The 27,481-nt window shown below is 56.0% G+C and overlaps 1 protein-coding gene across 2 annotated transcripts in view; it reads left to right on the top strand.

Moving 5' to 3' along the window:
* pxnb (paxillin b) overlaps positions 1–27,481 on the top strand; it is a 57,037-nt gene that overhangs the window by 13,625 nt on the left and 15,931 nt on the right. For both annotated transcript variants that reach the window (XM_088618416.1, XM_088618417.1), the window contains exons 2-5: positions 20,336–20,562; positions 21,116–21,204; positions 21,807–21,946; positions 26,434–26,629. In XM_088618416.1, coding sequence (XP_088474542.1) covers positions 20,336–20,562; positions 21,116–21,204; positions 21,807–21,946; positions 26,434–26,629 — 652 coding nt within the window. The remainder of the gene's footprint in view (positions 1–20,335; positions 20,563–21,115; positions 21,205–21,806; positions 21,947–26,433; positions 26,630–27,481) is intronic.

The following is a 27,481-nucleotide window of genomic DNA, read 5'->3' as shown; positions in this document are numbered from 1 at the left end:
CGGGATTTGAACCGGCAACCTCCCAGCCACAGGCACAGATCCTGAGCCACAGCGCCACTGCTCCGCCCGGATGGGATGGAAGCAGTCCGTGAGCAAGCAGTGACTCGGCATGCTCATGGGGGGGGATCTGCTCAGTCATGCCTTCTAGGCGGGGGGGCCCAGGGTGGGCCCTGTCTTCGTTGCATTCATGGACTCTCCTCAGCAGCGTCCGTGTGATTCCTTTGTTCACGGTCACTCAGAGAGAAGAATCGGCAGGTTAGAGGCTCTTGGGTAATTGGGGGGGGCAGCAGGTGGTGTGATCAGGGCTGCGCTAGAAACTCAAGGGGAGATCCAACCGGTTTGTGAGCTGGGGGGGGTCAGAGTGCGGGAAAGCTCAGTCTCCGCTCCCGGCTGGGCGATGGGGCTATTTCTGTACCTGGGGCAGGACTGCCTGGTCCCCAGGGGCTGGGCATCCTGGGGGGGGCGCTTCAGGAATGGGCTCTCTGTCGGTTCTGCGTGGCTGTGGCGGCGTGTGTCTGTGCTCGGTGATCAGTGACGCTCCGGCTCCCTCCGGGCTGGGCGAGAGCGGGGGAGCCGAGCCCCGGGCTGAGCGCCGCCTCACACAGCTCCCCCCCGCCCGGCCCGCTCATGGCCCCGGGGGGGGTCGGCGCACAATCGCTCCTTTCATCCCGCCTGCGCTCGGCGGCTCCGCGATCAGCCCGGGGTTGGGTTACAGGGCTCGGGAACTGTCAGAACATTCCTCTGCGGTGGGGGGTGGGGGTGGGTGGGGAGATATAAAACAGTTCTCCAGGCGGATAATCCCGTCGTCTCGTGCGGACGGCGGCGCGCACCTCTTCAAAGAGCCGCCCTCCCTCCCCGTCCGACACGCCAGCGAGTAAACAAACCGCAAGCTGCTTCCCAAGGCCTGTCTTCATCAGAGAGGCGGCCATGTTACTCGAGTGGTTCCTTCAGTAAAAGAGAGGCTTGCCGGTTCGGTTTCGTCCCGCTGAGCCTCCCGTGAAAAGCCCCAGAAGCCGGCCTGCAGGCCCCGTTTTTGCTGGGGGGGAGCTGGCTGTGCAGCAGGAGGGGGAGGGGGGAGAGGGACACCCTGGCACTGATTCCCGGGAATGGGCGGCTCCACCCGAGGAAAGGGATTCAGGATCAGGAAGCGGGCTGGGGGAAAGTGAGGTCGCTCCATCCTGCAGCTTCCTCTAAGGAAGAGCACGCTGTGTGGACTGGAATGCACTGTATAGACTGAATATCGGGGGGGGGCGGATCTGCCGATCCTCGTCCGTATGAGCGTTTCTCTCTGCGGGAAGGTGTTCTGGTGCTGGCGTGGGCCTGCTGGAGGCAGGAAACCGCGCGCTGGGGCAGAACACAGGATGCCCTCCGCGGCCCTCTTCCTGCCTCGGCTCTGGAATGTCGCCCCGGTTGTTCTGGGCGGGAATTCCACTGGAGTCCCATTGTTGAGGCCGTTGGACGCAAGTCGGCTTCCTGGAGCTCTCGGGTCTCTCTCCCGCTCTCTCGCACGCACACTGCAACCCCCGAGACCGTTTCATGTGCGTTTTAAAACCATAGGCTCTCGTTTCTTCCAGTCCTGCCCCCCCCCCCCGTGTTCTGGGGGGTGCACGCTGCACCTGCATCCTCCCGGACCCTCGGTATCCGAGCCGCTCGCCCCTTCTGCGCGACACCGGGGCCGACAAGCCGGGGGAGCACAGACCCTTGAGGTGGCTGGCACCCCAGAAGCCGTGGGCGCTGTTGAAGTGCTTCCTACTGCGACCGGGCCCAGCTGCTCTGGGACCACCCAGCTCAGCATGTGGCCCCGCCAGGTCTCTGATCGGGGGCACCTGGCCGTGCGGAGCTGCTCGGGGTGCTCCAGCACTGTCAATCTGTACAGCCTGGCAGTCTGGGGGGGAGTCTGTGCTCCCCTGCTCTGCTGCACACACAGGCGCCAAGGCCGCCGCATGGTGCCAGTCTCGGGCCTGCGTCTCCGAGCTTGTGGGCGTTCAGGGCTCGGTGTAGATCTCCCTATGGCCCTCGGCTGACTTTAATTGGCTTCATTACTCTGCTTTCCTCCCCACTGAGAGCTGATGTGTTCTGGCGCACTATGGCTGCCGTCGCATCATCCAGGTGGGGCTGCACACTGGTGGTGGTGGAGGGGATCCCCATTACCTGTAAAGCGCTTTGAGTGGAGTGTCCAGAAAAGCGCTATATAAATGTAAGCAATTAATGAATGCGCTGTGGTGCTGCTGTCACTCTCTCTCCAGGTGTTTCAACTCTCTGGAGAGTGGGGTGTCGCTCAGCGGAGCCCAGTTTGCTGGCCCCGGCCTGTCGTAGTCGGGCCTCGCCAGCGCCTCGAGAACGTCCCCTCTGCGCTGGCGCAGGGCCTGACCGCTCCGATTCCTGCCCTCTGGCCGGCGGGCAGGGGGGGCTGAGACTCTTAGACCTTCGCTGCCGTAAAAGGCCGTTTTTTAAAAAACCATTTGGCAATCCAGTGCGGCCCGTTCGTAGGCTGAAACCTGCCAGGAATGGGTTAAAGGTTAGTCTGGACACTTTCCCGGGGGGGATGGGGCAGTGTCTGAGATAAACATGCCCTGCCTTTTTGAAGCAGAATTTTTTTTCTTTCATCTCCCTGGATCTTATCTGTCCTTCTTAAAACAAACAGTGAGTTACCAGCAACCAAGTGGACTAGAAGGGCCAGGTGGAGCTCTTTGTGTTTATAGCCTCCGGCATGGTTGGTTTGACAGGAGACAGCTGTTTGTACATGTTGCGTTATCTGGGCTAGTGCAAGCCAGCAGCTTTCTGAATAAGCTACAGGAGCAGCCAGTTCAGTCTTCTGTCGAAAGTATTATTTTCTATGAAATAGTTCAGGTGGGGAGCTGCGTCAGCATGCGTAGTCTGCAGAGGAACAAGTAATGGGTTTCAAAGGTTTCTTCCACACACCGGAAGAAGGCTCCACGGCCGAAACGTTGTGTTTTCTTTCTTCTTTTTTTTCCCAGCATGGAATAAACCTCTTACTTGTTCCTTTGCAGCCTACGCATGCCGACGCAGCTCCCCACCTGAAGTAATTGGTTTATTCCATGCTGAAAAGAGAAGAGAGAAAAGACAACGTTACTTGTTCCTTATTTTCTATTAAGTTCCCCTTTGAAACATGAGGTGTTCGGGACTGCGCCAAGAGATCGCGGGATACCGCCGCAGACGGCTGTGCGGGGTTTCTGGGACAGGCGAGGGGGAAGAGCACGCGGGCGATCTTCGGCTGGAAGCTCCGTGCTCGGGGCGGCCGAGCTCGGCTCGGCTCTCCTCCCTCTGTTCAGCCTTCGGCCTGCGGTCATGTGAGGGGCTGGGGGGTGGCTTTCCTCCGCAGAGCAGGCCACACGCGCAGAGGGAGCCACAGAGACGCACACGCAGGCACATCAAGGCTGCAGCCACATTCCAGAAGGACTTTCTTCTGTTTAAAGACCCTACCCTAACCCCGCCTCTGAAGTGTGGACTCCTCTAAACCTGGCAAGTCAGCCAAGTGATTGGAGCCTGAATATTCTGCAGAAGCTCAAATACAACCCCCTCCCCCATCTTAAAATGTAAAGTAAAAACTTTTTTATACATCAGGATTAATATATTCAATATTTTTATTTAATTTGCTGTAATCCTTTAGCATAGTGTTTAAGTGTCATGAGCTGGGGGTGGCGAATGTTCGGCTGCTTCTTGCTCATGAGTGAGAGTGAAGTACAGGCTGCTCTCTGGTACTAGACAGGCGTTCCTCCCTAAAACAAGAGGTCCAGTCCCAGGATTCCCACTCCTGCCACAGTCGGAGCCTCTCCTCGTCCTCCTGGGGGAGGGAGCTGCAGCCCACCCCGAGGGACAGGGAGGGAGTCTCTCCCACGATGCTTTTGTGGTGAACGTCGATGGGCGTCCCTGTTGGCAGTGAAGCTCGTCGGGTGCGAGTTTGTCGCCGTCTCCGTGCGGCATGTCCGCAGGATGGCAGGAGCTCGGGGATTTGGCGGTGTTTAGGGCCGGAGTCGAGTCCTTCGGAGAAACCAAGAAATTTCCTGCCGTGACGTGCGCGTTCGGAAAAGCAGCCGATGCTCCTCCTGCCCTTGTTCCTCGGGGTCTGTGTGGGCTGATGGAGGGAGGAGTCGGCTCTCGCTCGGCAGGAGGGGCCCCACGGGCTGGCGGGTGACCCAGCCCGTGGCCCCTCTCTCGCGGGAGGGGGTCGCCTGTGCACGCAGCCCCCAGCCCCCCGCCGCCCCTGCGGAAATGCCGAACGAGGTCGTTTGGTTTTCTTCCGCAACGCGTCGGGTAGGATGTGATCTGTGCTGGCGTGGCCCCCGATACTCTGGGAGTCTGGACGTCCACGGTCATTCGGTCATGACAGCACCCCTGGGAGCCTGCTAAGGGTGGCTTCCCATCTGGAGTATCGGCTTTCTCGGAGGGATTTACTCCAGGGATGCGAGGTGGTGGAGGCGGCAGGGAGGTGTGATCTCTGCACTGGGCTGGACTGGGCCGGGCCGGGCCTGGACCAGACCGGTCCTCATGCCTGCGTGCCGGGAAGATGAGCTCCGGGCTCAGTGACGTTTTGTTTCCAGGAGAGTGAGAGTGTTATCCCTTTCCTGGTTTGCTAGTTGGGTGGCTGGTCCTGCCTCTGCGCTGTTCTGAGCGGAGCGCAGTGGTCTGGTCCTGCTCCGCGGGGTGTCACCCCTCCGGGATGAAGGGTCAGTGAGCAGAGGGGCCCCACTCTCTCCAGTGGGTACAGACCGAAAGAGCAGCACCCCCTGTGAGGCCCACTCGGTGTCCACGGACATGCGTGTAAATGGTTTATGCGTATGGGTGAGATCTATGGATTGATTCGCGAGAAGCTCGTACACTGGCTAGATGCATGGGCCCCAGAAGGACAGTTTCAGGCTGTTTCTGAAGCTGCTTGCCCTGGGCTCTCCAGGGGCCTGCTGGTCTCGCCCTCCGGGCTGGTGAAACGTGAGAGAGACTGATGGGCTGAAAGCCAGCGCAGGAAAGTATTCTTTAATTCTGTAGAAAGCCAAGTGCTGAAAGAGTCAAGTGTTGTATCTTCCTTTTAATTTGTGCACGATGTGTGTACAGTTAATTTGTTGCTTCCCCCTGCAGTGGCTCAGGGTTGTGCTGGTACCGAGGCATCCTGCTTGAGGCTTCAGCTTGGGGGGGAACTGCAGGACTTGTTTCCAAAGAGGGTTTTCACTGGAGCATTTCGAGGAACGCCTGGTCCAGTCCCTTGCCTGCGGAAGTTGGCGCCGGGCTCTCTCTCGATCCTGGGAGAGTGAGAGCTCGGGGCCGCTTGCCCTCCGATAAGCAGGGCACCGGGCCAGATTATCAGGCGCTCGATGGTCTCCGGGGACCACAGCTCTGGCTCGGCCCGATATTGATGTAAGAGGACATCATGGCTGCTCGATCGCCCTCCAGAGACCAGTTATCCCCCCCCACCCCCCCGGGGCGGTGAGCTCAGCTTTAGCTGTCAAAGGCTCTGGACTTCAGGGCAGATGCGTCACTGGTAGGGCTGGTGGAGTGGTGGTTCTGTGGCTCAGGATCTGTGCCTGTGGCTGGGAGGTTGCCGGTTCAAATCCTGCAGCCAGCAAAGGAATCCCACTCCGTTGGGCCCCTGAGCAAGGCCCTTAACCCCAACATCTCCAGGGGCCCCGTATAAATGGCCGATCCTGCACTCTGACCCCCAGCTTCTCTCCCTGTCTGTTTGTCTCATGGAGAGCGAGCTGGGGTCTGCGAAAAGACAAATTCCTAATACAAGAAATTGTTTGTTTTTTTTACAAAATATACTTAATTTCCGTAACTACATCTCAAAAAAGAAACGTTCTCACAATTGTAAAACCTTGCATGCAATAAAAACCTTTCCGAAATTATGGTGATTGTCCGTTATCAATCTGTGAAGACGGGGCTGGATTTGCGCAAGAAATTTTATATGGCAAATTTATATGGACAATAAAGTGATCTAAAAAATCTGGAGAACAGGATGAGAACCAGCCTCGGGACCCTGCTGGCTTTCCTGGGGACCCCCGGGCCTGGGGTGTGGGGGGGGGCAGTGTTGATCTGGCTGGATGTGTTGAGGTGTGACTGAGCTGGATGGGTGGTAAGTGGTAACTGGTGTGTACAGCAGGCGTCTGTCTCCTTGTTGCAGTGGCAAAACTAAGTCTTCACTATCTGAATATTTGTAAATGCATTTGATCTTGCGTCTGAAAACACAGCATGGTGTAGCTTTGTACGTTCTCGAAGCCCCCTGAGCTTCAGAGCCTCTGTGGGGTGGGGCGAGGTGGGCTGGGCGCTGTGGGCGGCGGGCAGGCGGGGTGTGTTAAACCTGTGTCACAGGTGGGTCTGGGCCGAGTGCACTCCCCGGAGAGGAGAGGCTGTGCGTCTGGCCCGGTGCCCAGTGAGCAGGACAGGCTGGGACCCTGCTGACAGGAGCCCCTCTCCTGTTCGTGTCCGCATGTTGGCGCTGTCCGGGCTCGTTGGCGGGCACAGATCGCCCAGCGTTCTCCTTTCCGTGAGGCTCTCTCTCAGGGGGCAGACAGTGGCACTGCCTCGGCGGCCCCTGGGCTGGCAGTGGTTATCCCTGTCCAGCCTTGTCCTCGGTCTGCAGCAGAGCTCTGACCCGGTCAGGGTGTCCTGGGGACTGTCCAGTCTGTCTGCAGCAGAGCTCTGACCCGGTCAGGGTGTCCTGGGGACTGTCCAGTCTCTGTCTGCAGCAGAGCTGTGACCCGGTCAGGGTGTCCTGGGGACTGTCCAGTCTCGGTCTGCAGCAGAGCTCTGACCCGGTCAGGGTGTCCTGGGGACTGTCCAGTCTCGGTCTGCAGCAGAGCTCTGACCCGGTCAGGGTGTCCTGGGGACTGTCCAGTCTGTCTGCAGCAGAGCTGTGACTCGGTCAGGGTGTCCTGGAGACTGTCCAGTCTCGGTCTGCAGCAGAGCTCAGACCCGGTCAGGGTGTCCTGGGGACTGTCCAGTCTGTCTGCAGCAGAGCTGTGACCCGGTCAGGGTGTCCTGGGGACTGTCCAGTCTCGGTCTGCAGCAGAGCTCAGACCCGGTCAGGGGGTCCTGGGGACTGTCCAGTCTCGGTCTGCAGCAGAGCTGTGAGCCGGTCAGGGTGTCCTTCCCCAGCCCGGAGGGAAGGTTGTTGTAGTACAGCGGAATCGCTGATACAGGGCTGGTGGGATATATTTAGTGCGGCGTTTAAACCTGAGCCTTGTCATCTTGCCCCTCACTCATCCCACCTCCCCCCCCCTCCCCTGCCGGCTGAGATAAATATACTCTGGCTGGCTGGTCAGCCCTGCCGTGCCAGTCCCAGGGTTAGTGTTACTGGCCTGGGGAGGAGGGGGGGAGTCTTCAGCGAGCTGGAGAGGAAACGCTGCTGTGAGGGGTTCCAAAATGCTTCTGTCCGATTTGTTTCTTCCTCGTTTTCGTGGCCCTGCAGGTCCACTGCTGTGTGTGTGTGTGTGAGATATACAGCATTCTAACCTCAGTGGGGTGGTTTCAAATATCAGTGTGGGAGCCTACAGAGCCGCCGGGGCTCAGGAGGCTGTGCGTCTGTGGAGAGGGTTTCCTCTGAAGGGAGTGTGGGCACTGAGCAGTACCGCAGAGCCGGGGAGGGAGAGAGGCCAGATTACACGGCGGGGGGGGGGGCTGGTGGTCACCAGAGTGTTTCCACATCCTCTGCTCCCTGCCTCGCAATGGGAAACGCAGAGCTGGTGCCTCCCCGGGTGTCGAGGGTGTTGCTGTGTGCAGACTCCTCTTCCTCTGTCAGCGCTCTCGCTCCGTGCTCCCTCCATGAGGCCGAGAGAGGGCTTGTGTAAATGTAGCTCACGCAGCTGAGTCGGCTCTTGTTCAGTTTGTTAGCAATAACATGAGTTTTGTTCCCCAGGAGTATTACCTAGTCAATGGGTACAGGTCTGAAATTGGTCTTGTCAAGTCTGGTGTCCCCCAGGGCTCAATACTGGGCCCCTTGCTCTTCAGCATTTACATGTTCCCACTTGGTCAGCTTTTAAGATCACGTGGCCTCAGCTTTCATTTCTACGCTGACAATACTCAAATATACATCCATACCAAACCTGACACTGATGTGGCTGTCTCTATTCTATCTAATTGCATCTCTGACATAAAAATTTGGATGACCCAAAGCTTCCTTCATCTTAACTGCGACAAGACTGAAGTCATGCTTATTGGCACCCCCCATCAAGTTCGTAAAGCCAGTCCTGTATCCCTATCTGTAGATGGCTCTGTACTTCAGCTTCAATCAAAATTGAAAAACCTTGGGGTTATATTCGATTCTGGCTTAACATTTGACCCACATGTACAGCATACTGTCAGAACATCTTTTTTCACCTTAGAAATATCGCAAGACTACGCCCTATGCTATCATTAACTGTGGCTGAAAAGCTGATCAACATATTTGTATTCTCTCGAATTGATTACTGCAATGCTCTACTCGCTGGGGTATCTAAATCTACTCTGAACAAACTGCAGTACGTCCAAAATTCAGCAGCCAGAATCCTGACCAGGTCTAGTGCAAGTGTTCACATTACTCCTATCCTGGAGTCCTTGCAGTGGCTTCCGGTCAAATTCCGTGTAGACTTTAAAATCCTCATGCTCACCTATAAGGCTCTACATGGCTTGGCACCTCAGCACCTGTCTGAACTATTATGGCCCTACTCCCCACCTCGCAACCTCCGCTCTTCAAATTCTGCTCTCCTTACTGTCCCCCAAGCCCGTCTACAGTCTATGGGTGACAGGGCCTTCTCCTGCTATGCCCCCAAGCTCTGGAATGCCCTGCCCAAGGATATCAGAGAGTCACCTTCTCTAAACTCCTTCAAATCCAGACTCAAAACCCTCTTCTTTAGAAGAGCCTTTACTGAACTGTTCCATTCTTCACCCCTCTGCTCTTAGTACCACCTTCCACGGTCTCCTCTATTGTTATTGTTGTATTGCTGTAATTGTAATTGTGTCTTATCTTGTGTATTCTTCTTATTTATTGTTATTGTCATCCTGTAAAGCGCTTTGAGAAGCCACCTTTAAAGGCGCTATATAAAATAAAGTTTTTTATTATTATTATTATTATTATTTAACGTTTTCCAAATTACAGCTGCTGCCCGTCTGCAGGTGGGGAGTCAGTGGGGGAGGCAGCGGTGACCATTTCTGAGCAGCTGATGGTGATCAAGTGGATCCCCCGTCAGTCGGTCAGTCAGGTGGCCAGGGAGTCCTGGTGCCGGCCTGTTGGGCTGTGCTCAGGCTGGTGGTTTGTCGGTCAGCCAGTTGTCCAAAGAAACACCGGCAGTGTTTCCGTGGGAGGCGAGACCCGTGCCGGGATCACAGGCTTTTCCCTGGTCCCGTCGACTCCGGTCTTTTTTTGGGGGGTATGTTTCTGAAGGGCTGCGGCCTGCCGCCCCCCTCTTGCTTTGACCCCGCTCTTGGGGATGCGCTGATCTGCGAGGAGGAAAGCTCTGAATTCCGGTCTATGACTGCAAGCAGCCCTCCCAGTAAATGGATGGATTCTTCGCTAGAACCTCAAGTGGCGATCCTGTGGGATTCCTCAAGCGCAGATGAACACCTGACACCAGATAGTCGGCTGTAGAGAAGCACGAGGCTCTGCCCAGTGCAGGCTATATAAACGTCAGGGGGAGGTGGGATGGCTGGGAATTGTTTTAAAAGTAGGCAGCGAGCAGTTAACTAGATGACATGGATACCTGTCGGACTGTATCTGCCGTTACCCTCTTTCCTTTGAGGGTGTAGGAATGAGAGCTGGGAAGTGTCCCGTCTCCGTTTGTGAGGTCAGGCTGGAGGCTTCGGCCTGCCCCTGCGCTTCTCCGCTTCTCCGTCCCTTTTTCCATTGCAGTCCCTCCGCCTCTCGTGAGCCCCCTGCTGAGCAGCATCCCTCCCGGTCCCCACCCCCCACCTCTCTCTCTCCATGCCTCCCATCCTTCTGTCTCCGCCTGCGAGGGCGGCAGGCTCCGGCATGCCAGGAATTCCCAGGGAGCTTCCCTGACGGGAGCGGAGAGGGGTTGCGTTGCGGGCTGGCGGGGCGGAGGACGGGCGAGATGCACAGATAGAGCTCAGGAATGTGCCGGCGGCACAGGCTGCCGTCTTCCCAGGTGGGGCCCGCGCCCCGCCGCCTCGGAGCACACGAGCATTCCTGAAAAAACTCGACTGCCTTTTTGGGAAAGGGGCGGTGTGCACCGTTTTCAGCCTGGGAATGGAACCCCAGTGCAGGGAATCTCGCTCCTTTTTCAGGTTTTCCACACCGTAGGCCCGCTGATGAGCGGAAGGCAGATCTGGTTAATATTTAACACCCAAGGCTTACTCCCCGCAAGGCTGACCAGCTGCAAGTACACAGGAGGTCGCTGAGGATAGAGGGGGCCGGCCTGCTCAAGTCCCGGGCAGTGTCATCGGGCTCGGTCCCCGCGCTGCGCGTTGGAGCAGCAGCAGCAGCAGCAGCAACAGCTCAGCCCCTGCGCTGTTAGAGCTGCACCGGCTTGGCATCTGAGCCTTGTCCTCCCAGGCCCTGCAGCTCTGAACCCCCCCCCCCCCAACACACACACAGACTGAGCATTGCTGATAGCAGCTTTAGTCCAGCTGTAGCGCCACACCAGTGCTCGCTCTGTCTGCTGCTCCGTCACGGGTCTCTTTTCCCCCCTCAGCTCAATGCCGCCACCTTCAGGGCAGCCTGCAGAGCTTCACGCGAGAGTGCAGCGTTTTTTTTTTTAATGTCCTCCGTTTAAAAAAACGACCTGTAAATCTGGATCTTGCACCTCAGTATCAGTAGTTTTATTTCTGCTCCGCAGGGTTATTCGCATTGCAAAGCTGTTTTCCCCCCCGATTCCCACAATTGGAATAATGATGACTGTGTTTAAAACAGGGGTCGCTTCTGTGATTGTGTGCTAGATAACGGCGAGGAAGGTACCCAGTGTCGTCTCTGCAGGGCTGTGGCGCAGTTCTGTGTGCGCACGGACACTCCCTCTTGGCGGACAGTCAGAGAGGTCTGTTTGTAGAGCAGGAAATCCTTTCTGTGCGCTGGCCGCCCCGCGGGAGAAACGCAGCTGGACTTGAGGGCCAGAAGGGGGCAGCCCCGAGGCACAGGCGGAGCGTCCCGTGTAGAGGAACAGTGGGCGCCTTTGTTGTTTGCCGGAGAGCTGCCCGCGTAAAATCCCGACAACACGGTCGGCGACGTTGCGGAATATCTGTCCCGGCCCCTCCTTTCCTTGACGCGACCCGCCCGCAGAGCTGGCACGTGGGGCTCGGGCAGTGCTGGGCTGCAGGACCAACGCGCTGTCCCGGCCCTCCAGTTCCCGGCGCTGGCGTGGCGCACGGGGAGGGGTCTCCTGCGCTGATCCCATCATCCTCCTGCCCGGTGTCTTTATCAGCTTGCAGAGCGTGAGCAGCACCGATCTCATCGTGATTCATTTCCGTTCACTGCTTTCACTTTGCCCAGTGATGTCGCACTTCTGTCCCGGCTGTGTGCCCAGATCTGGCCTTCATCGCACCCAACTAGTGCGCCACTGTGTGGCCACAGCACTGCCGCCCTTGTGAAAGATCAGTGGTCAACTGCTGTTTCAGTGCGAGGCTAGGCCAGAGGTCACAACCTTTCGGAGAAGGTGAGAAGTTAGCTCTATTTTGAGTGCCATTGATACTTTTTTTTTTAATGCCAGTAATATTAATTTATTACTCATGTCTTTTTTTTTAGTGTGATCCCTGCCCCTGCTTTCCCATGCCGAGTTCTCTGGCCTCAGGCTCGTAGTGTTTATGTTGAACAAGTGCGTATACATCCCTTCCAAAGGGCTGAAGGGAGCGAACATCTAACTCTGCTTTCTTAGCAGCTGCCATTATATCCAAAACATCTGAACACAAGCAGGGCTTGTGAGCTTTCCTGAGCAAACAGTGTAGTCTAGACCCGCTGAAAACAATGCAGTACACAAACTGAGGGAACAGATTTTTCCTGCACCCAAAGGGCTTCGGGTTTAAGAGAATTGCAGAGTAGTCAGGCATAGTTTTCATCGTTCTTTAACTTAATTTCTTAGTGGCTGATTAGACTTTAATTGCACCTGCAGGTTTAATTGCACGTGCTGTTAAAAATCCCTTTGTGGGCCAACAGCGGCACACATGCGGGAGACTAATGTGAGGGGGTCTCTGCCCGAGCTCGGTCCGTGTAGGGGGTGGGCGGGGCAGGCTGGGAGCCGGCGCACGCACGCCCCCTGCAGGCGAGATGGCGGGTGGGCGGCCTCGATCGCTGGCCCTGGACGCTCCCCCTCTTTGCGATTTGCGAAGCCCGGCGCACTCAGGTGCTGGGATTAATTAGGAGACGCCGGGCTCCTCTTCAAAGGCTCCTCGTTTCCGGGAGCATGCTGGGGCGCTCCGGGCTTGTGGATCCTAATGAGTCCCGTCTGGCGCTCCGGCCCCCGGGGGGCCTGTGCGTGGGGGGGGACACCTGATAGGGCCTCGCTGTCCCAGAGGTCAGCTAATGAAATGCTGTTCTCTCCAGGGGAGAAGCAATTTTTCGTTTGCAGAGAGAAGAGACAGTAGCTCTTTTCCCTGCAGAGAGAGGCTGCTGTCCTGCTGAGAGCGCTGAGCTGCGTCGCTGAGCCTTATTTCCATCTTCTGTTTCGCCAGGGAGTGTCTGGTGGGTCGGGTGCTGTCCTGCTCACGAGAGGGGCGAGCAGCTCTCACTCTGGACAGTCCCGGTCCTGCAGGGCCATGCCGCCTCCTTTGTCTGCCCCTGATCGATCCTGGTTAGGAGTGTAGGACCTCTGGGAAGCCCATCCCAAGGGCACTGGGCAGGAGTGTAGGACCTCTGGGAAGCCCATCCCAAGGGCACTGGGCAGACGGGATGGCTGTCTCTGTCTCTGTCTCTGTCTCTGTCTCTGTCTCTGTCTCTGTCTCTGTCTCTGTCTCTGTCTCTGTCTCTGTCTCTGTCTCTGTCTCTGTCTCTGTCTCTGTCTCTGTCTCTGTCTCTGTCTCTGTCTCTGTCTCTGTCTCTGTCTCTGTCTCTGTCTCTGTCTCTGTCTCTGTCTCTGTCTCTGTCGACCAGAAACATATCAGTAGGAGGAAAGTGGAGCACCTTCCTCAAGCTGCCTGCAGCTTCAGGATGGTGCTCACGGCGCCTGAACACACTGCAGTGCAGGAGGGAAAGGTCAAATACAAGAAACTTTTCAGGCGTGCTGTTTGTCGCAGTCGGGGTAAATCGAGCGAACTGTCAATAGAATTGTCACCCGAGATGAGTTCAAGAGTCCTGCCAGCTCCTCTCCAGAGAGTCAGTTTTTTTTTTTTGGCTTTGGTGTGACTATACCCCCACTGGCCAGCAGGAGGTGCTGTGCCCATGGGCCTGAGCGCAGCATGGAGGCACACCCTCTCCGTAGGCAGAGGAGGGCATTACCGAAAGAAAACTGACTCTGCCACAGAGGTTACAAGGCTGGATAATTTTAAAAACAACATGATCTGTGGAAAGACCGACCTGTTTGTGCTGTCAGTCAGATCAGTAAGCCCCTGCACATGCTAAATATGCAGTTCTCAAAACCGGTAACCACAGACCTGTTCAAAAAGGCTTTTTGATTAAGTTTGATTTTCATTTTGAAACTGAAATGGCAGGTTACATGACCGGGGTCTTGGTGGTTTATTTAAGCAGTGCGCTGGACCATGAGAATGTGGGGATGTCCAACGGCACAAACATCGCTAGTTGCAGTATTTCACAAATGTCAAAGCTGGCTAACGTTGCTGTATGGCCGACTGCAGGGGTGGAAATCGCATTCCCAGTGCACAGCAGTCTGATCCTCTCCGGGTTTTCCTGTGTGAGCTGCAGGGCTTGGGCCGAGGGGCCGACCCCCGAGGCTGGGAGTTTCATTACTGTCTCTTCAAGTTCACTTGCACCGGCAGTCATCGGGGAGTTAACAGTTCGCCAGGCTGATCTGTAGACCAGTCCCTGCAGTTTGTTAAACTTTAACTTGTTTGTACTGGCGTGTGCCAGGCCAAAACCTTGTTTGATGTGCTGAGCGGGGAGTCACAGCAGACGTGCCCAGCTTCAGCGAGAGGCTGGGGCTTTTGCAGAACGGAAGCTGCTGTCCTGCGCTATCTGAGAAATCTGCGTATTAGCTGCGAACAGCGGAGAGAAATGGTTTCAGGTTTCAGAGTTCCTTCCCCCCTGCAGTGCTTGAGCAAGGCGGAGAGCGTGAGGATTTGCGTGCCTGCTTGTGTGGTGTTCACAGGGATGGTCTGATTGCTCAACGCTGCCCTGGAAGGAGTCTGCTCGCACAGTGGAGCCATGTGGGTACACAGTGGGGCAGCTTCCTGGTGGAAACACTGGGCGCTGCATCTTCAGCTCCGGGGCCGGGCGTCTGTGTCACGTCCTAACTGGAGTTCTCGAGTTTAAATGTTTGTGTTTACGTTCGTTTCAGGTATTCTGTGGGTGTTTTTTGACATGGGGTGTTACAGAGCCTCCAGGACCTTTTCGATCGCACAGTCTGCAGTCTCTGGGGGCTTTCAAACACTCTGCACGAGTGAAGTCAGCAGGTTGGGTAAGGGTTCAAGTACCCAAGTGATGTACAAGCAAAACAGAGGCATGATCCCAGAGTTGAGGAATGGGTTCAGTGTGAAGGGGTGTGCGCTGTGGGGAGGGGGTCCAGTGTGAAGGGGGTGTGCTGTGGGGAGGGGGTCCAGTGTGAAGGGGGGGTGCACTGGGGGGTTGCGCTGTGGGGTGGGGGGTGTCCAGCATGAACTGGGGGGTGCGCTGTGGGGTGTCCAGTGTGAATGGAGGGTGCGCTGGGGGTGTCCAGTGCGAAGGGGGGGTTGTGCTGTGGGAGGTGTCCAGTGTGAACAGGGAGGTGTGCTGTGTATGAACGGGGGGCGCCCTGCTGTGGGGTGTCCCAGCATGAACGGGGGGCGCCGTGTAGCTGTGTATGCATCTGGGAGCAGAGCTGGGGGAGAGCGCCCAGGCTGCAGTGTGCACAGAGAGGAGCCTGGGAAAGAGGACCTGGGGCTCGGCCTGCAGGGAGAGCTCACTTCCTGTTGTTCTACCGCAGACGGTATTACACCTTCGCAGTAGGCGAGCACCAGAAATAGAGCCGCAGATATGCATCGGCAGCGCTTGTAGGTGAGACCTCCTCTTTGTGGATAGTTTGTAGCTCAGTGTGGGAAGACGGCCAAGACTTCTGTAGGGAGGCTCAGAGTCTTCAGAAGACAGTGTGTGAAGCGTTGTGTTCCAGTGGCAGCACTGTGTAGATAAAACAAATTGTTTCTGTTTCCCACCCCCTTTTTTTTGTTTGTCTTGGTTTTGCTTGACCTCGTCCTCTGTGCTCCGACAAGCCCTGACAAGCCCCCGGTCTGTCCTGCTGCTCGTGGCGGCTCTGTCGGGCCTTGTTTTGAATTCCTTTCCACGCGCACGTGGGGCTCGGATAACCTCAAGCTTCCCGGCTTCTAGAGGGAGCGCCTGCTGGGGAAGAGCCAGAGGCAGGGCAGGTACACTTCTCGGGGTCTGGCGTCCGTCTTCATTTCCTCCTGAAGCAGCCTTGAACCTCAGGGGCTTCTGGGAGAGGCCTGGGGCGGACTGGCGCTGGGCGGCACCAGAACCCGGCGTCTCGTCTTTTGGTTGCGGAGCGAGGGGAAGCGGACAGGAGGAGGGGAGGAGAGAGAAGTGTGAGGGTTAATCGAAGCGGGACTCCTCCTCCTGCTCCTCATTCTGCCTGTTGCTAAACTCCTGGGCCCCTCCCCTGGTGGCGTAACAGGAGAGCTGGGGTTTTTACACGTTAGTCATCTGGATGAGTTGACAGTGCTCGGCTCTGGGCTGCCCGCGCACACACACACACACAACGCCTGCCGACGCGCGGTGTGACAGATCGCAGGACCCCGGCGGACTGTAAGTACCGAGCAGTTCTGTATCGGAGCTGGCCGGAGGAGCACTGCTCCTGGACTGGAGCTCAGCCCCCTTCAGGGCACGCCGAACTGGGCTCCTCTCTCTCTCTCTCTCCCCCTCGCGCTGCTGGTCAGCAAGGTCTTTAAATTGTTGATTTAAATTGAGAAATGATGGGTGCTTTCTGACAGGGTGTTTTGCCTCTGGTTACCAATTCTTGTTTTTTAAAGTATCGCACTCGTCTTGTCTTTAAACTTGTTTCTCGTTGAGACCTGGTGAAAAGTCGTGACTAGAGATGCCCAAGCGGGGCTTTTTTCCTCTGGTTTCAATAGAAGCCTTGTAAAACCTAAAAGTGCTGCTTTATTTCTGCTCGTTTCGAGAGCAGGTTGTTTTGACGTGTGTGTGTGTGTGTGCACTCCCAGACCTCCACATCGCTGCCCTTCATCTCCAGCAGCTTTACCGACGGCTGCGTCAAGTGCAGTCCTCACTTTTCACTCGCTGACGGCTTCACAGCGCTGTGTTTGCTTTCAACGTCTTCAGCACAATTGCAGAAAGAAGCGTTTGGACCTTCACATGGTTGTAGTTGCTCACAATTAATCACTCGAGCACCTAACTTGATTTCTTGTTTCCCCGAGTTGAAGCTGTTTGATTTTGAAGTGCCACATTGGGCTGCCTGTATGAGGCAGTGTGCTTGTATGGCATCAGCTGTGTCGCAGTTCTAGGTGTTTGTTCTCAGCGGTGTCCCCAGCCCCCCCCAGGGTGCCCTCTCTGCTTCCCAGCGCCTCCTTGTTGGGCTGCTGCTGAGAAGGACTCCTCTCCGAGCTCTGACAGCCCCCATGCTCCAGGTCGCCTGGACGTTTTCCGTGGGGAAGAAGTCGCTCCTAATGTCGGGGGGGGGATACAGAACCCAGGCCGTTTTGAAGACGAGGGGGGACGTGGTTTCCATCCTGAAACAGCGGGGTGGGGTGTTGCTGTGGGCTCTGCTTTGCCTGCGGTCGGGCAGCTTCCCTGTGCAGGGACAGACACTCGCAGGCGAATTGAGGTGCTCAGTCATTCCTGCATCCCAGGACGGTATCCCAGGAATCTGTGCCACGAGCCTCCCGTCTTGTCTCGGATAACCCCCAGTCCCGATTTCTGATGTTGTGCTCCTGGGCTATTCCACTGCTGTGCTTTGCTGTGTTTTGGGGTATCACCTGGCGGACTGATTCCAGATTTGGGGGCGCCTGAACCCGGCCCAGTCCCCGGGGCGGAAAGCAGGCTGGAAGTCTGTATATTGTCGGCCAATATATACAATACATCCAATATTTTTGAATTTTGACAAAATGGATGGCATATTTTCATTCATATCTCCGAAACGGTGCTTACTGCAAGCGTAAAACCAAATGCACTTGAAAGCAGAGACTCCAGACTTTTATTTAATGCCCCAGTTAGAAAGATCTGCATCATGCCTGCCTATATAGTAATAATGTGTGTCCAATATTTTTGAATAGACAAAGTGGGTCAATTCATATCCCCGAAACGGCGCATATTACTAGGTTTAAACCAAATGCATGTGAAAGTGGAGACACAGAGCTTTCATTTAATGTCAATTATCCCCAGTTTGAAACTCAATATTGTGTCAGAGCAGCAGCAGTGAGGAGTGCCGCCTGGCGCAGGGCTCGGACAGGCGGTCGGCGGACAGGCTGGTTTTCAGCCCGTCCCCTCGGAATACGACTCTGTCCTGGGGGCTGCGCTCGCCTTACGCTGAGCAGCCCGGGGGGCTGTTAGTGGGGTACGAGTTCCTCTCGCGTGGCTGTGCCTGGGGGCTGTCCCACGCAGCGGCCCTTTTCTGGACTTGGGGGGTACTGGGGCCGGGGTCGTTGCTGGGCGACGGACTGGTGTCGTGTAATGAGTTGTCCCTGTGCTGTCGGAGTCTCGTCAGCCTGATGGCAGGCTGGCTCGTGCCCCCTGGCATCGCCCGGGCACAGGGGGCTGAGGTCTCTGCAGGGGCTGGGCTCTTGCATCCTCTTCTTTTTCCTTCTGTGCACGGCAAGTTTTTTGGGGATGAGGCCCTCAAATGGGGGGGGCAAAATTCAACGCAGCAGTTTTTTTTTATGTCTTCATTAAAGCCTTTATTTAAATTGTAAATGGCTGGCAGTCATTTTAATTGCGTCTTGTTTGACACTCGCGGCCGCACTCGGACCTTTTACAATCTGTAACGGAATTCCTGCTGTTGAACCGGGAATCGTTTTCCCTGATCCGGAAGAACTGAGCCAGCAGCTGGATTCAAGGGCCACAGCCAGCCAGCCCTGTGGATAGAGGGTCTCTTCGTCCTTTGATACTGGTGCTGTGAAGAGGGAGGTCCGTCTGTGGGTCTTTGTTTGAGTGCTGTTTGTGGTACAGGGGAGAATCGGCCGAGCTGCTGAGCACCGCCGTTTCTCTCCCACTCCTGCAGACGGTCGACTCGAAGCTCACAGCAGGGCTGCCCACAGAAAAGGAGCTTGAAGTCTCACACGCGTGCGACCCTGCTGGGCTGTAGCGTGTTAGTAGACACTGCTAGGCGCGTGCACGCACGGGTTCAGAGTAGCACTGTGGTGTAGCTCGTCTTTCAATCAGATCGTTTTGATGGCGGAATTTCCCTGTATACTGCATCTACACATCTATCGGTGTCATGTGCATGAGAGTGATGCTAATCTCATCCTTGCATGCCTGGTTATCGTGGGGCTGCTCCGAGAGCTGTTGTGGGGTTTTGGGTTCCCTGCGCTGGGCTTAAGTTAGGTCCCCAGGGCTGACCCGGCCTGGCAGCGCAGAGGGAGGCCTGGGGCAGACCCACTGGACACAGCTCTGTCCTCGGTCGCGGCTGCGACACCTGACCGCGCTGCCCTCGGGCCTGCAGCAAGCCGAGAGCGAGCGCTGGCTGGCAGGGGAGGGTGGCTCCGGCGTTTCAGACGCGTCTTTAAAGCCCTCGTGCTGCGTTCCTGGGGCTCAAAGGAGTCGGCCCGCTCGCGCAGAAGAGCAGAGCTGTGTTAAATACCGAAGGAGCTGGGCGTGGGCAGGCTCTGGGCAGTAATCTGTGGACTGGCAGAGAGCTGTCTGTTTGTGTTGTTCCAGAGATGGTAACCACGGAGTTGAGCAGGAAATGGGGGGTTGTGGGGGGGGCGCGGCGCTGGTGAGCTGAGCAGCGACAGGGGAAGAGGCAGGTTGTGTCGGCCCCTCCTGTAAGAATTCCTGTCCTCAAGCTATGACCTGTTCTGCGGTGTCTTGTGTGTGTCTGTGTGTAAGCGAGGGCGGGCCTCTGCCCTGGGTCTCTGCCAGGGCTCCAGCACCCCAGGGCGCGAGATCGGTGCAGGAAGCAGATCTGGTGCATGTCACTGGAGTGCGAGGAAACCTTTGCACGTCTGGGAAATAAGCGTGCAGGCTTGTGTAAAACAATCGGCAGGTGATTCAGAAATGCCAGCAGCCTGTAAGACCCGAAGTGGCTCAAACTCTTGAGCACCGGGAGTTTCATTGCCCTGGGAGAGAATTCAATTTATTTTTATATAGCGCCTTTCACAACAAGGTTGCCCCGAGTCACTTAACCAGAGCCGTGTGACAGTACAGGACACTCCAGAAAGGGAAAAAGACAACGGAGGAGAGGAACCAAAAACCCCTCTGTAAGGAGAAAAGAAACCTCTGGGGGTCCAAGTTCAACTAGCTGCCCAACCCCTTTGGGCATGCTATCATTATACAATACTGAAAAAGTGCTAAATGTGGAGTAATAAGTCTTTCATCGTATACTTTTGTGTGCCAGCACTCCATACAGTTCTCTGTAGACCAGCAAATCCTCCTAAATGAATGCTGTATTCGCTGTGTCCCTCTTGGATCCATGGCAGTGATGCAGCCCGGGCACCATCCGGACATGTGGGGAGGAGAGTAGGATAGTTGGGTCAGAGCAGATGTATCTACCTGGTGGGCCAACACAGAGACACACAATGGCATGTACAGCAGCCCCAGCAGCCATGGTTGCAGCAGGCTATGATGTCAGGTGTGGGCAGGCTAGGCTGAAGTAATAGGTCTTCAGTCTGGATTTAAATCCTGAGATTGACTCGGCATCCCGCATATGGGCTGGCAGACTGTTCCATAAACTAGGGGCTCTGTAGCTAAATGCTTTCCCGCCAGCTGGTGTCTTATTAAAGAGAACAGGAGGCTTGTTGTCATTGCAAGGCGTGCGTGTGTGTGCGTGCTCGGAGCTTGGGAATCTGATCCGTGCTTGGTTCTGCCTGCGACTGGGCTCCTGTGCGGGATCTCCAGGGGTGGAAGTGTGTGTGTGTGAGACAGACGTCTGCAACGCTAATCCTGGAAGGAAACAAATCTTGAGATTTTGGTAGGGAGCTCTAATCTGGTCTGGGAACAGGTCAGCCTGTCTGAGTCTGATGGGCTAAGCGAGCGCTCAGCTGGAGGGCTCTGTGGCTGGGGGTCCTGTCGCTGGGCGGTCCGGCCTCTGGAGAGACTCACCATCTCCTCCTCCTCCTCCTCTCCCGACAGACGCTCTGCTCGCCGACCTCGAGTCCACGACCTCGCACATCTCCAAGCGGCCCGTGTTCCTGCCCGAGGAGACGCCTTACTCCTACCCGACCGGCGGGCACACCTACCAGGACGTCGCCCCGCCCGTGCCCCCCCCGCCCTCGGCCGAGGCGCTCAACGGGGCCGTGCTCGACCCTCTCGACGGCTGGTCCGCGCCGCCTCCCCCCTCCCGCTACTCCCCGCCGCAGGTCAGTCGATTTTATTTCAACATCCCCGATAAACGTCGCGGAGCCCTGCGCTCTGTGGGGCTCCACCGATGCCCAGGGCGTGCCCTCGGAGGCACAGCAGACGCTTTATCTGGTTGCTTGGCGTCGGCCTTCATGCAGGGCCTGATGCAGATGCTGATGTTGGTTACACAGGTGGGGAGGTTCCATTGGAAAACCGGACAGCTCCTCTGTTTTTTGTTGGAACAGGGTTGTTGATTTTTCTCTGTGTGAATGTTTTGTGTACAAATCCGGACGTGTGTCTGTGGTGTTCCCTCCTGCAGTGTGACAGGGCGCCGTCGCAGTGACATCACTTGCCAGGCCTCCCAGTGGCGAGGGGCCTGGCCTTTCGGCGCAGAGGGTTTGACTGGGGCTTGTCTGGGCTGCGCAGGTCAGGAGCTCAGAGCTGCCCGCTGGGGCCGGACCAGAACTTGTGAGGGGCACACTGCAGTGGCCTGGAGGAAGGCGTTGTGCCCTGTACTCAGCCCTGACCTCACTGCGCCCCGTCCCCCTCTGACTCTCTCCTGTGTCCCCACAGACCATCAGCACAGTGAAGAGTGTGCCCCCGGCGTCTCGGGACAGCGCCAGTTCCCCGCCTCTCCACAGCGAGGAAGACCACGTCTACAGGTAAGGAGGGTCACCTGGGAGCATGAAAGACGTCAGCCTGCCTCAGACGTGGTGGGATTTTAACAGAAAACTGTTGTCAGCGCAGGAGGATTTTGCCATCCATGCAGATGGAGCTGTTTCTAAATCTAATCAAGGGCAATGTTTACAGAAGATTGTTTATACCTTTAAAGAAACACAGTTGCATCTGTAATCTGTAATTTCTTCATTCCTTGTGTAGATTAAATTATAAAAGGCCCCTTCAGGTTTAAATGTTTAGAGAGCATATGGTATCCTGTGTCATATGCATGGCCGTTCTCTTGGTTTGTCCTGAGAACAGGTCTGCAGTAGATAAAATATCTCCAGACAGCTGCAGATGTGTCACCAGTACAGAAGCGCTCTCCTGCTCATGGTTGTGGTCCGATGCTCTGTACTGATGCAGCTAATGGGGCCCTAATCAAAGTTTAATATGCTTGTGGTAATACACCAAATTGCTCTAATGTGGGATGTAATTGAGTCCTGAGAGACTCCGGGCAGTGCCTGTGCCTGCTCTCCACTTCCTCACCCCCCTCTTCCCCTCCTCTCTCCTCTCTCCTCTCTCCTCTCTCCTCTCTCCCTGCCTGCAGTTTCCCCAACAAGCAGAAGACTACTGACTCCTCGGCCGCAGCCATGAGCTCCTCCCTGGGCAGCAACCTCTCCGAGCTGGACCGGCTGCTCCTGGAGCTCAACGCCGTGCAGCACAGCACGCCCTCCTTCGCCACCATGGGTAACAGTGTGGGGGGGGCGGGGGGGTTAGGGGTTGACTTGTTTAGGACTCAGAGAGGGGGAGCTGTGAGAAGGGGCCCCTTCACGTCTGTGGCTTTTATCGTCAAAGCCCCTGCTCCAGGAGTGAACTGCTGTCGGAGGGGGGGGGGGGGCAGATGGGCTCCCCCCCTTCTCACACCTCTCTCGTTTGTAAACGAGACCTTTGACTTCATTTTGTCGCTTCTGGAGATCAGGAGCCCCTCCAGGGAGCCCAGGGGAGGCGAAACGCCCCCCGCAGCAGCGAGAGCTTCAGAGACGAGGAAGCTCCGCGGGCTCAGCAGAGGGTGGCAGGGGAGAGGATGAGGCCCAGGAGCCGCCTGGCAGCTTCGTCTTTCGCTACGCGTTCCGGTCGATCCCCTGACAGACCTTGTGGATCTCTTGCCACCTGGAGGGGGAGGCGGAAAGTGCCGTCTGTGACTTTTCCCCAACCTGCAGACCCTCTCCGTCCGTCTCCCCATCACGCCTGTGCCTCAGGAGTCCACGTATCTCTGTCTGCGGACTTATTCCTCTTTTCTTCCTGTGCCGACGCTGGGCTAGACTGGTTTTCGAAACCTCCACCCCTCCGTCCTGGTTGCCCGGAGGAACGCCTGTGTGTCATCCGTCTGTTCTGAAGCTGTCCCGGGACAGCCCGGAGCCGCAGACGCAATCCCGCGATTGCAACAGCGGCTGACGAGGACGTGGTCGGGGCCATGTTGGGACCTGCGAGTTCGGGTTAATCCCCGCTGCCTGGGAAAATCTCTCGCTCTTAAATACACACGCCTCCCTCTTCACGTCTCTGTGGGGACTTCCCCTTGACTCTGTCTGTTCATATTGACTTTCTCCAAACTCCACTCAAGTGACACTCCACACGGGGTGAAGACAGACCCCCCCCCCAACACATCTTCCAGAGAAGAGGCATTTGACTTTGGGGATGTCCCTACAGGGCGATCTGACTCGCTCATCTTGTGCCCCGCAATCTCAGTGCGATAACACCGGAACTCTCTCTCCCCTTCCTTTCCTGTGTCTCACTCGCACACAAACGTGACGTTAGGAGCTCCCTCCGTGTCCGTTTGCCTTCTGGGAGACAGACGGATAAGTGCAGCCTTCTTCTGCTGATGGATTCCAGTCTGCTGTCCTCGTCTCCTCTGGACCGCTGGACTGCCGCAGTGCTTGGGGCGATGCTGGCTCACACGAGGCGCTTCTGTCTCCTGGTTTGGGCTCGGGAGGGTGTGATTGTGATTGAGTGGGTGTGTGGCCGGTCCCAGGGTCCTGTGATAGTGCTCTCGGCGCGAGCTGGGCTCATGTGACCTTGGTTCTGCACGCAGGCCCTCCTGGGCTCTGCCTGGCAGGAGAGGAGCCTGGCCTTTTGCCACAAGCTCCTCACGAAACGCCGTAAAACTGAGCTCAAGAATGTAACAGCTTGATCCTTGATCCCAGCAGCAGAGACGGTGTGTGAGCCACAGGGGCAGGAGCAGTCCGCTTTAAAACCAGAAAGCATCCTGGGAACCTGTTTGACACAACAAAACAATAACCTACGGATCATTTCAGAGTTCTTTTCCAAACCACCAGCTCGTTTAAAAGAGGATATATATGGACTGACTCGGTATTGATGGTTTACCACCTCTCTTTATTTAAACAGATACATGCCTGAATTTGATGGTTTACCACCTCTCTTTATTTAAACTGGTACATGCCTGAATTTGATGGTTTACTATCTCTCTTTATTTAAACTGGTACATCCCTGAATTTGATGGTTTACTATCTCTCTTTATTTAAACTGCTACATGCCTGAATTTGATGGTTTACCACCTCTCTTTTTTTAAACTGCTACATGCCTGAATTTGCTTGGTTATTAAGAGCCTGAGAAAATCGTGAGTAGGGCTCTCTGGCCCTGCTGGTGTTTCCTCTACAGGTTGCTGATATTCGCTCCTGCTCGTTCACCAGGGTTTAGAGGTAGCTGACTGTTCTTCTTGAGGATTTTATTTAAGAAGTCTGGCTTGTTTTTCTTAAGTTACGAAGAGAGTCAAAGCCTGTGATGGAAGTGATGAAAAAAGGAGTGGATGCGTAAAACAAGTGGGGATAAATCTGTTTTCAAAACACTCAGAAAAGGAAGTCCAGGTCTTAGGGACTGGCTCCAGACTGCCTTTCCTGTAGAACTGAATTCTCTCTGCTGTAATTGAGGGGCTGAGGAGGTAACGGTTAACTTGGAGATCTAAATGAGCAGCCCGTGGTCTGGGTGTGAGGGTGAGACGTTGCGAAGGTGAGGTGGTGAATTTGCAGAGAGCCGACGCTGGGCTATCGGAGAAGAAACATGCTGGAGCTGCAGTCACAGCCTCGCGTCAGAGATAAGACAGGCATTCGGGGCCGAGATAAAGGAAGTCTGTGGCCTCGCTGTCTGGGCAACAGGGGCTGGGAGCGCCACATGGAGAGGGGGTGTGTGTGTGTGATGGGGGCTGCAAGTTGTGGACTCAGAAGCACAAGGAGCCACCAGAGCCCCCTGGTCCTGCTGCATGTGAAAGGTTCACTTGGGAACCACTCGGAACAGCAGTCTGATCAACATGTTCTAGTCTCCTCTGGCACTTGTAGTAATAGTAATAATTCATATAGCACCTTTTAAAAGTAGTCTCTAACCACTAGAAGAGTCTAGAGCCCTGTGACTGGGCTGTGTCAGTGTACTGGACTCCACAGGGACAAGAAGAGTCTAGAGCCCTGTGACTGGGCTGTGTCAGTGTACTGGACTCCACAGGGACTAGAAGAGTCTAGAGCCCTGTGACTGGGCTGGGTCAGTGTACTGAACTCCACAGGGACAAGAAGAGTCTAGAGCCCTGTGACTGGGCTGGGTCAGTGTACTGGACTCCCCTACAAGAGTCTAGAGCCCTGTGACTGGGCTGTGTCAGTGTACTGGACTCCCCTACAAGAGTCTAGAGCCCTGTGACTGGGCTGTGTCAATGTACTGGACTCCACTAGAAGAGTCTAGAGCCCTGTGACTGGGCTGTTTCAGTGTACTGGACTCCACAGGGGCTAGAAGAGTCTAGAGCCCTGTGACTGGGCTGTGTCGGTGTACTGGACTCCACAGGGACTAGAAGAGTCTAGAGCCCTCTGACTGGGCTGTGTCAGTGTACTGGACTCCACTACAAGAGTCTAGAGCCCTGTGACTGGGCTGTGTCAGTGGACTGGACTCCACAGGGACTAGAAGAGTCTAGTGCCCTGTGACTGGGCTGTGTCAGTGTTCTGGACTCCCCTACAAGAGTCTAGAGCCCTGTGACTGGGCTGTTTCAGTGTACTGGACTCCACAGGGACTAGAAGAGTCTAGAGCCCCGTGACTGGGCTGTGTCAGTGTCCTGGACTCCACTACAAGAGTCTAGAGCCCTGTGACTGGGCTGTGTCAGTGTACTGGACTCCACTACAAGAGTCTAGAGCCCTGTGACTGGGCTGTGTCAGTGTACTGGACTCCACAGGGACTACAAGAGTCTAGAGCCCTGTGACTGGGCTGTGTCAGTGTACTGGACTGAATTTCACAGAGTAAGAGTCTCATCTGTGTGCTGTGCACAAGAACCCCAAGACAGCAATGGTACTCTGTTGAGGCCCCTCCCATGGTGTGGGGGATCGTGTTTGTATGCCTGCATCTCCTGTTTGTCTGGGCCAGGGATCTGCGCGACCTCATGCAGTCATTACCTCATGTGCTGCTGTCATGCCCAGACGGAGAGGATTAATCAGCAGCAGGCTGACAGGGTGGGACTGGAATGAAGGTGCAAGGCTGCAGCCCTGAAGCCCACAGTTATTTCCTCATCAGCAGCTGCGCCAGATTAGTCCACGTGGGCGAATAAGAGGAGCTGGGCTGTGTCCTTCAGTGCAGGGAGGGGGTGGAGAGCTCTGTAAAGACAGGGCAAGCAGACTCCATCTTAAGAGTTCTATGAATGGTTTTATCCCAGTAAGGCCTGACTCATTTGTGTGCGCTGCCAGAGGTGTTCTCTGCGATTTAGAAAGTGTAAAGGTTGAATGAAGCGAAGGGGTTTCACACAGAGAGTGTAGACACCGTTGGCAGCAGTGTGCAGGAGTGGTGAGGGCTCTGCACACTAGACTGGAGGGTTGTGGGTTCAAACCCCAGACAGGACAGTGCTTCACCTGTAGTGCTCCAGTTTACACCCGGCTGTGTAAATGACCACAAATGGAAGACGTTTTAAATAAAAGCAACAAACAATAATGAAATTCATTATTAACACTGAAGCACAAGGTGGTTATATGTACCTGTATATCTGTTTGATTCCCCAGGGAGTGAACTTTGCACTTGGTATTATACCACCTTGTGACTGAGCTCTTGCCCATAAGCAATGACTGCACACAACCCTGCGCTGTGCGACTCGTAGTTGCCCCCTGCTGGGTTAGGGTTAGCCAACCCATGGGTGGGGAGTCCCAGTCCGACGAGGCCTGCTCACCTTGCGACGTGTCCCCCCCCCTCTCTCCCTGCAGAGGACCCGGCGGCCCCCGCGCCGTCGTGCGGCACCTCGCACTTCGCCGTGCAGGAGAACGGGGGCTCCGCCGGGGAGAAGGCGGCCCCCCCTGGCAAGGAGAAACCCAAGCGCACCGGCGGGCGGGGCATCGAGGACGTGCGGCCCAGCGTGGAGAGCCTGCTGGACGAGCTGGAGAGTTCTGTCCCCACGCCCACGTAAGCACACACCCCGCCCCCGCAGACCCTTCCAATCAACCGCCTATCGCTGAGAAAGGAGCCTGTGTCTCTGTCCTGCAGGGTGTGGGTGTCACTGTCGTGCCCTGGCCGCTCTGAGTGCGTGCTGACTTCCCAGCTGGAGCCTGTGTGGGTCTGACTAGTTGATTTCTTTGTCACATGGCCAGACGATTGACGGCTCTTGGCTGATGCACAGCTGTGAGCTCTTCTCCTGTGGGCAGAGCAGTGGCGCTGTGGCTAAGGATCTGTGCCTGTGGCTGGGAGGCTGCCGGTTCAAATCCCACGGCCGGCAGAGGAATCCTACTCCGTTGGGCCCCTGAGCAAGGCCCTTAACCCCACCTGCTCCAGGGGTGCTGTATAAACGGCTGACCCTGCGCTCTGACCCCCAGCTTCTCTCCCTGTCTGTGTGTCTCATGGAGAGCAAGCTGGGGTATGTAAAAAGACAAATTCCTAATGCAAGAAATTGTATACGGCCAATAAAGTGATCTCTTATCGGCGACGTTGGTTTTTGAGGTGGATAAGCAACAGAGATAAGCTCACTTCCCCTCTTTATGGACTTATCCTTCGGGTTGCTGGCTCGATGGCTGGAATTCTAGTTGGCCAGCTGGGTTGTCAGCACTGTCTCTCCGGCCTTGAATTCTAGGGCCTCCCTGCCTCAGGTCCTCAAAGGGCAGAGGATAGTCTGCCTGACTTTGCTCTCCAGTGGAGCTGTAGTTACCCATGAGGCACTTTCATAGCTGGTGGGGCCTGTTTGAAGGAGAGGAATTTGAAAGCCCTGTGGAGTGGTGGAATTTGGTTTGTAAGGTAATGGGCTCATGGGTACCACGTGGTGCA

Source organism: Lepisosteus platostomus, chromosome 24 (assembly GCF_059453375.1).
Source record: "Lepisosteus platostomus isolate fLepPlt1 chromosome 24, fLepPlt1.hap1, whole genome shotgun sequence".
Lineage (NCBI taxonomy): Eukaryota > Metazoa > Chordata > Actinopteri > Semionotiformes > Lepisosteidae > Lepisosteus > Lepisosteus platostomus.
This window is presented reverse-complemented; position numbering and strand designations above follow the sequence as displayed.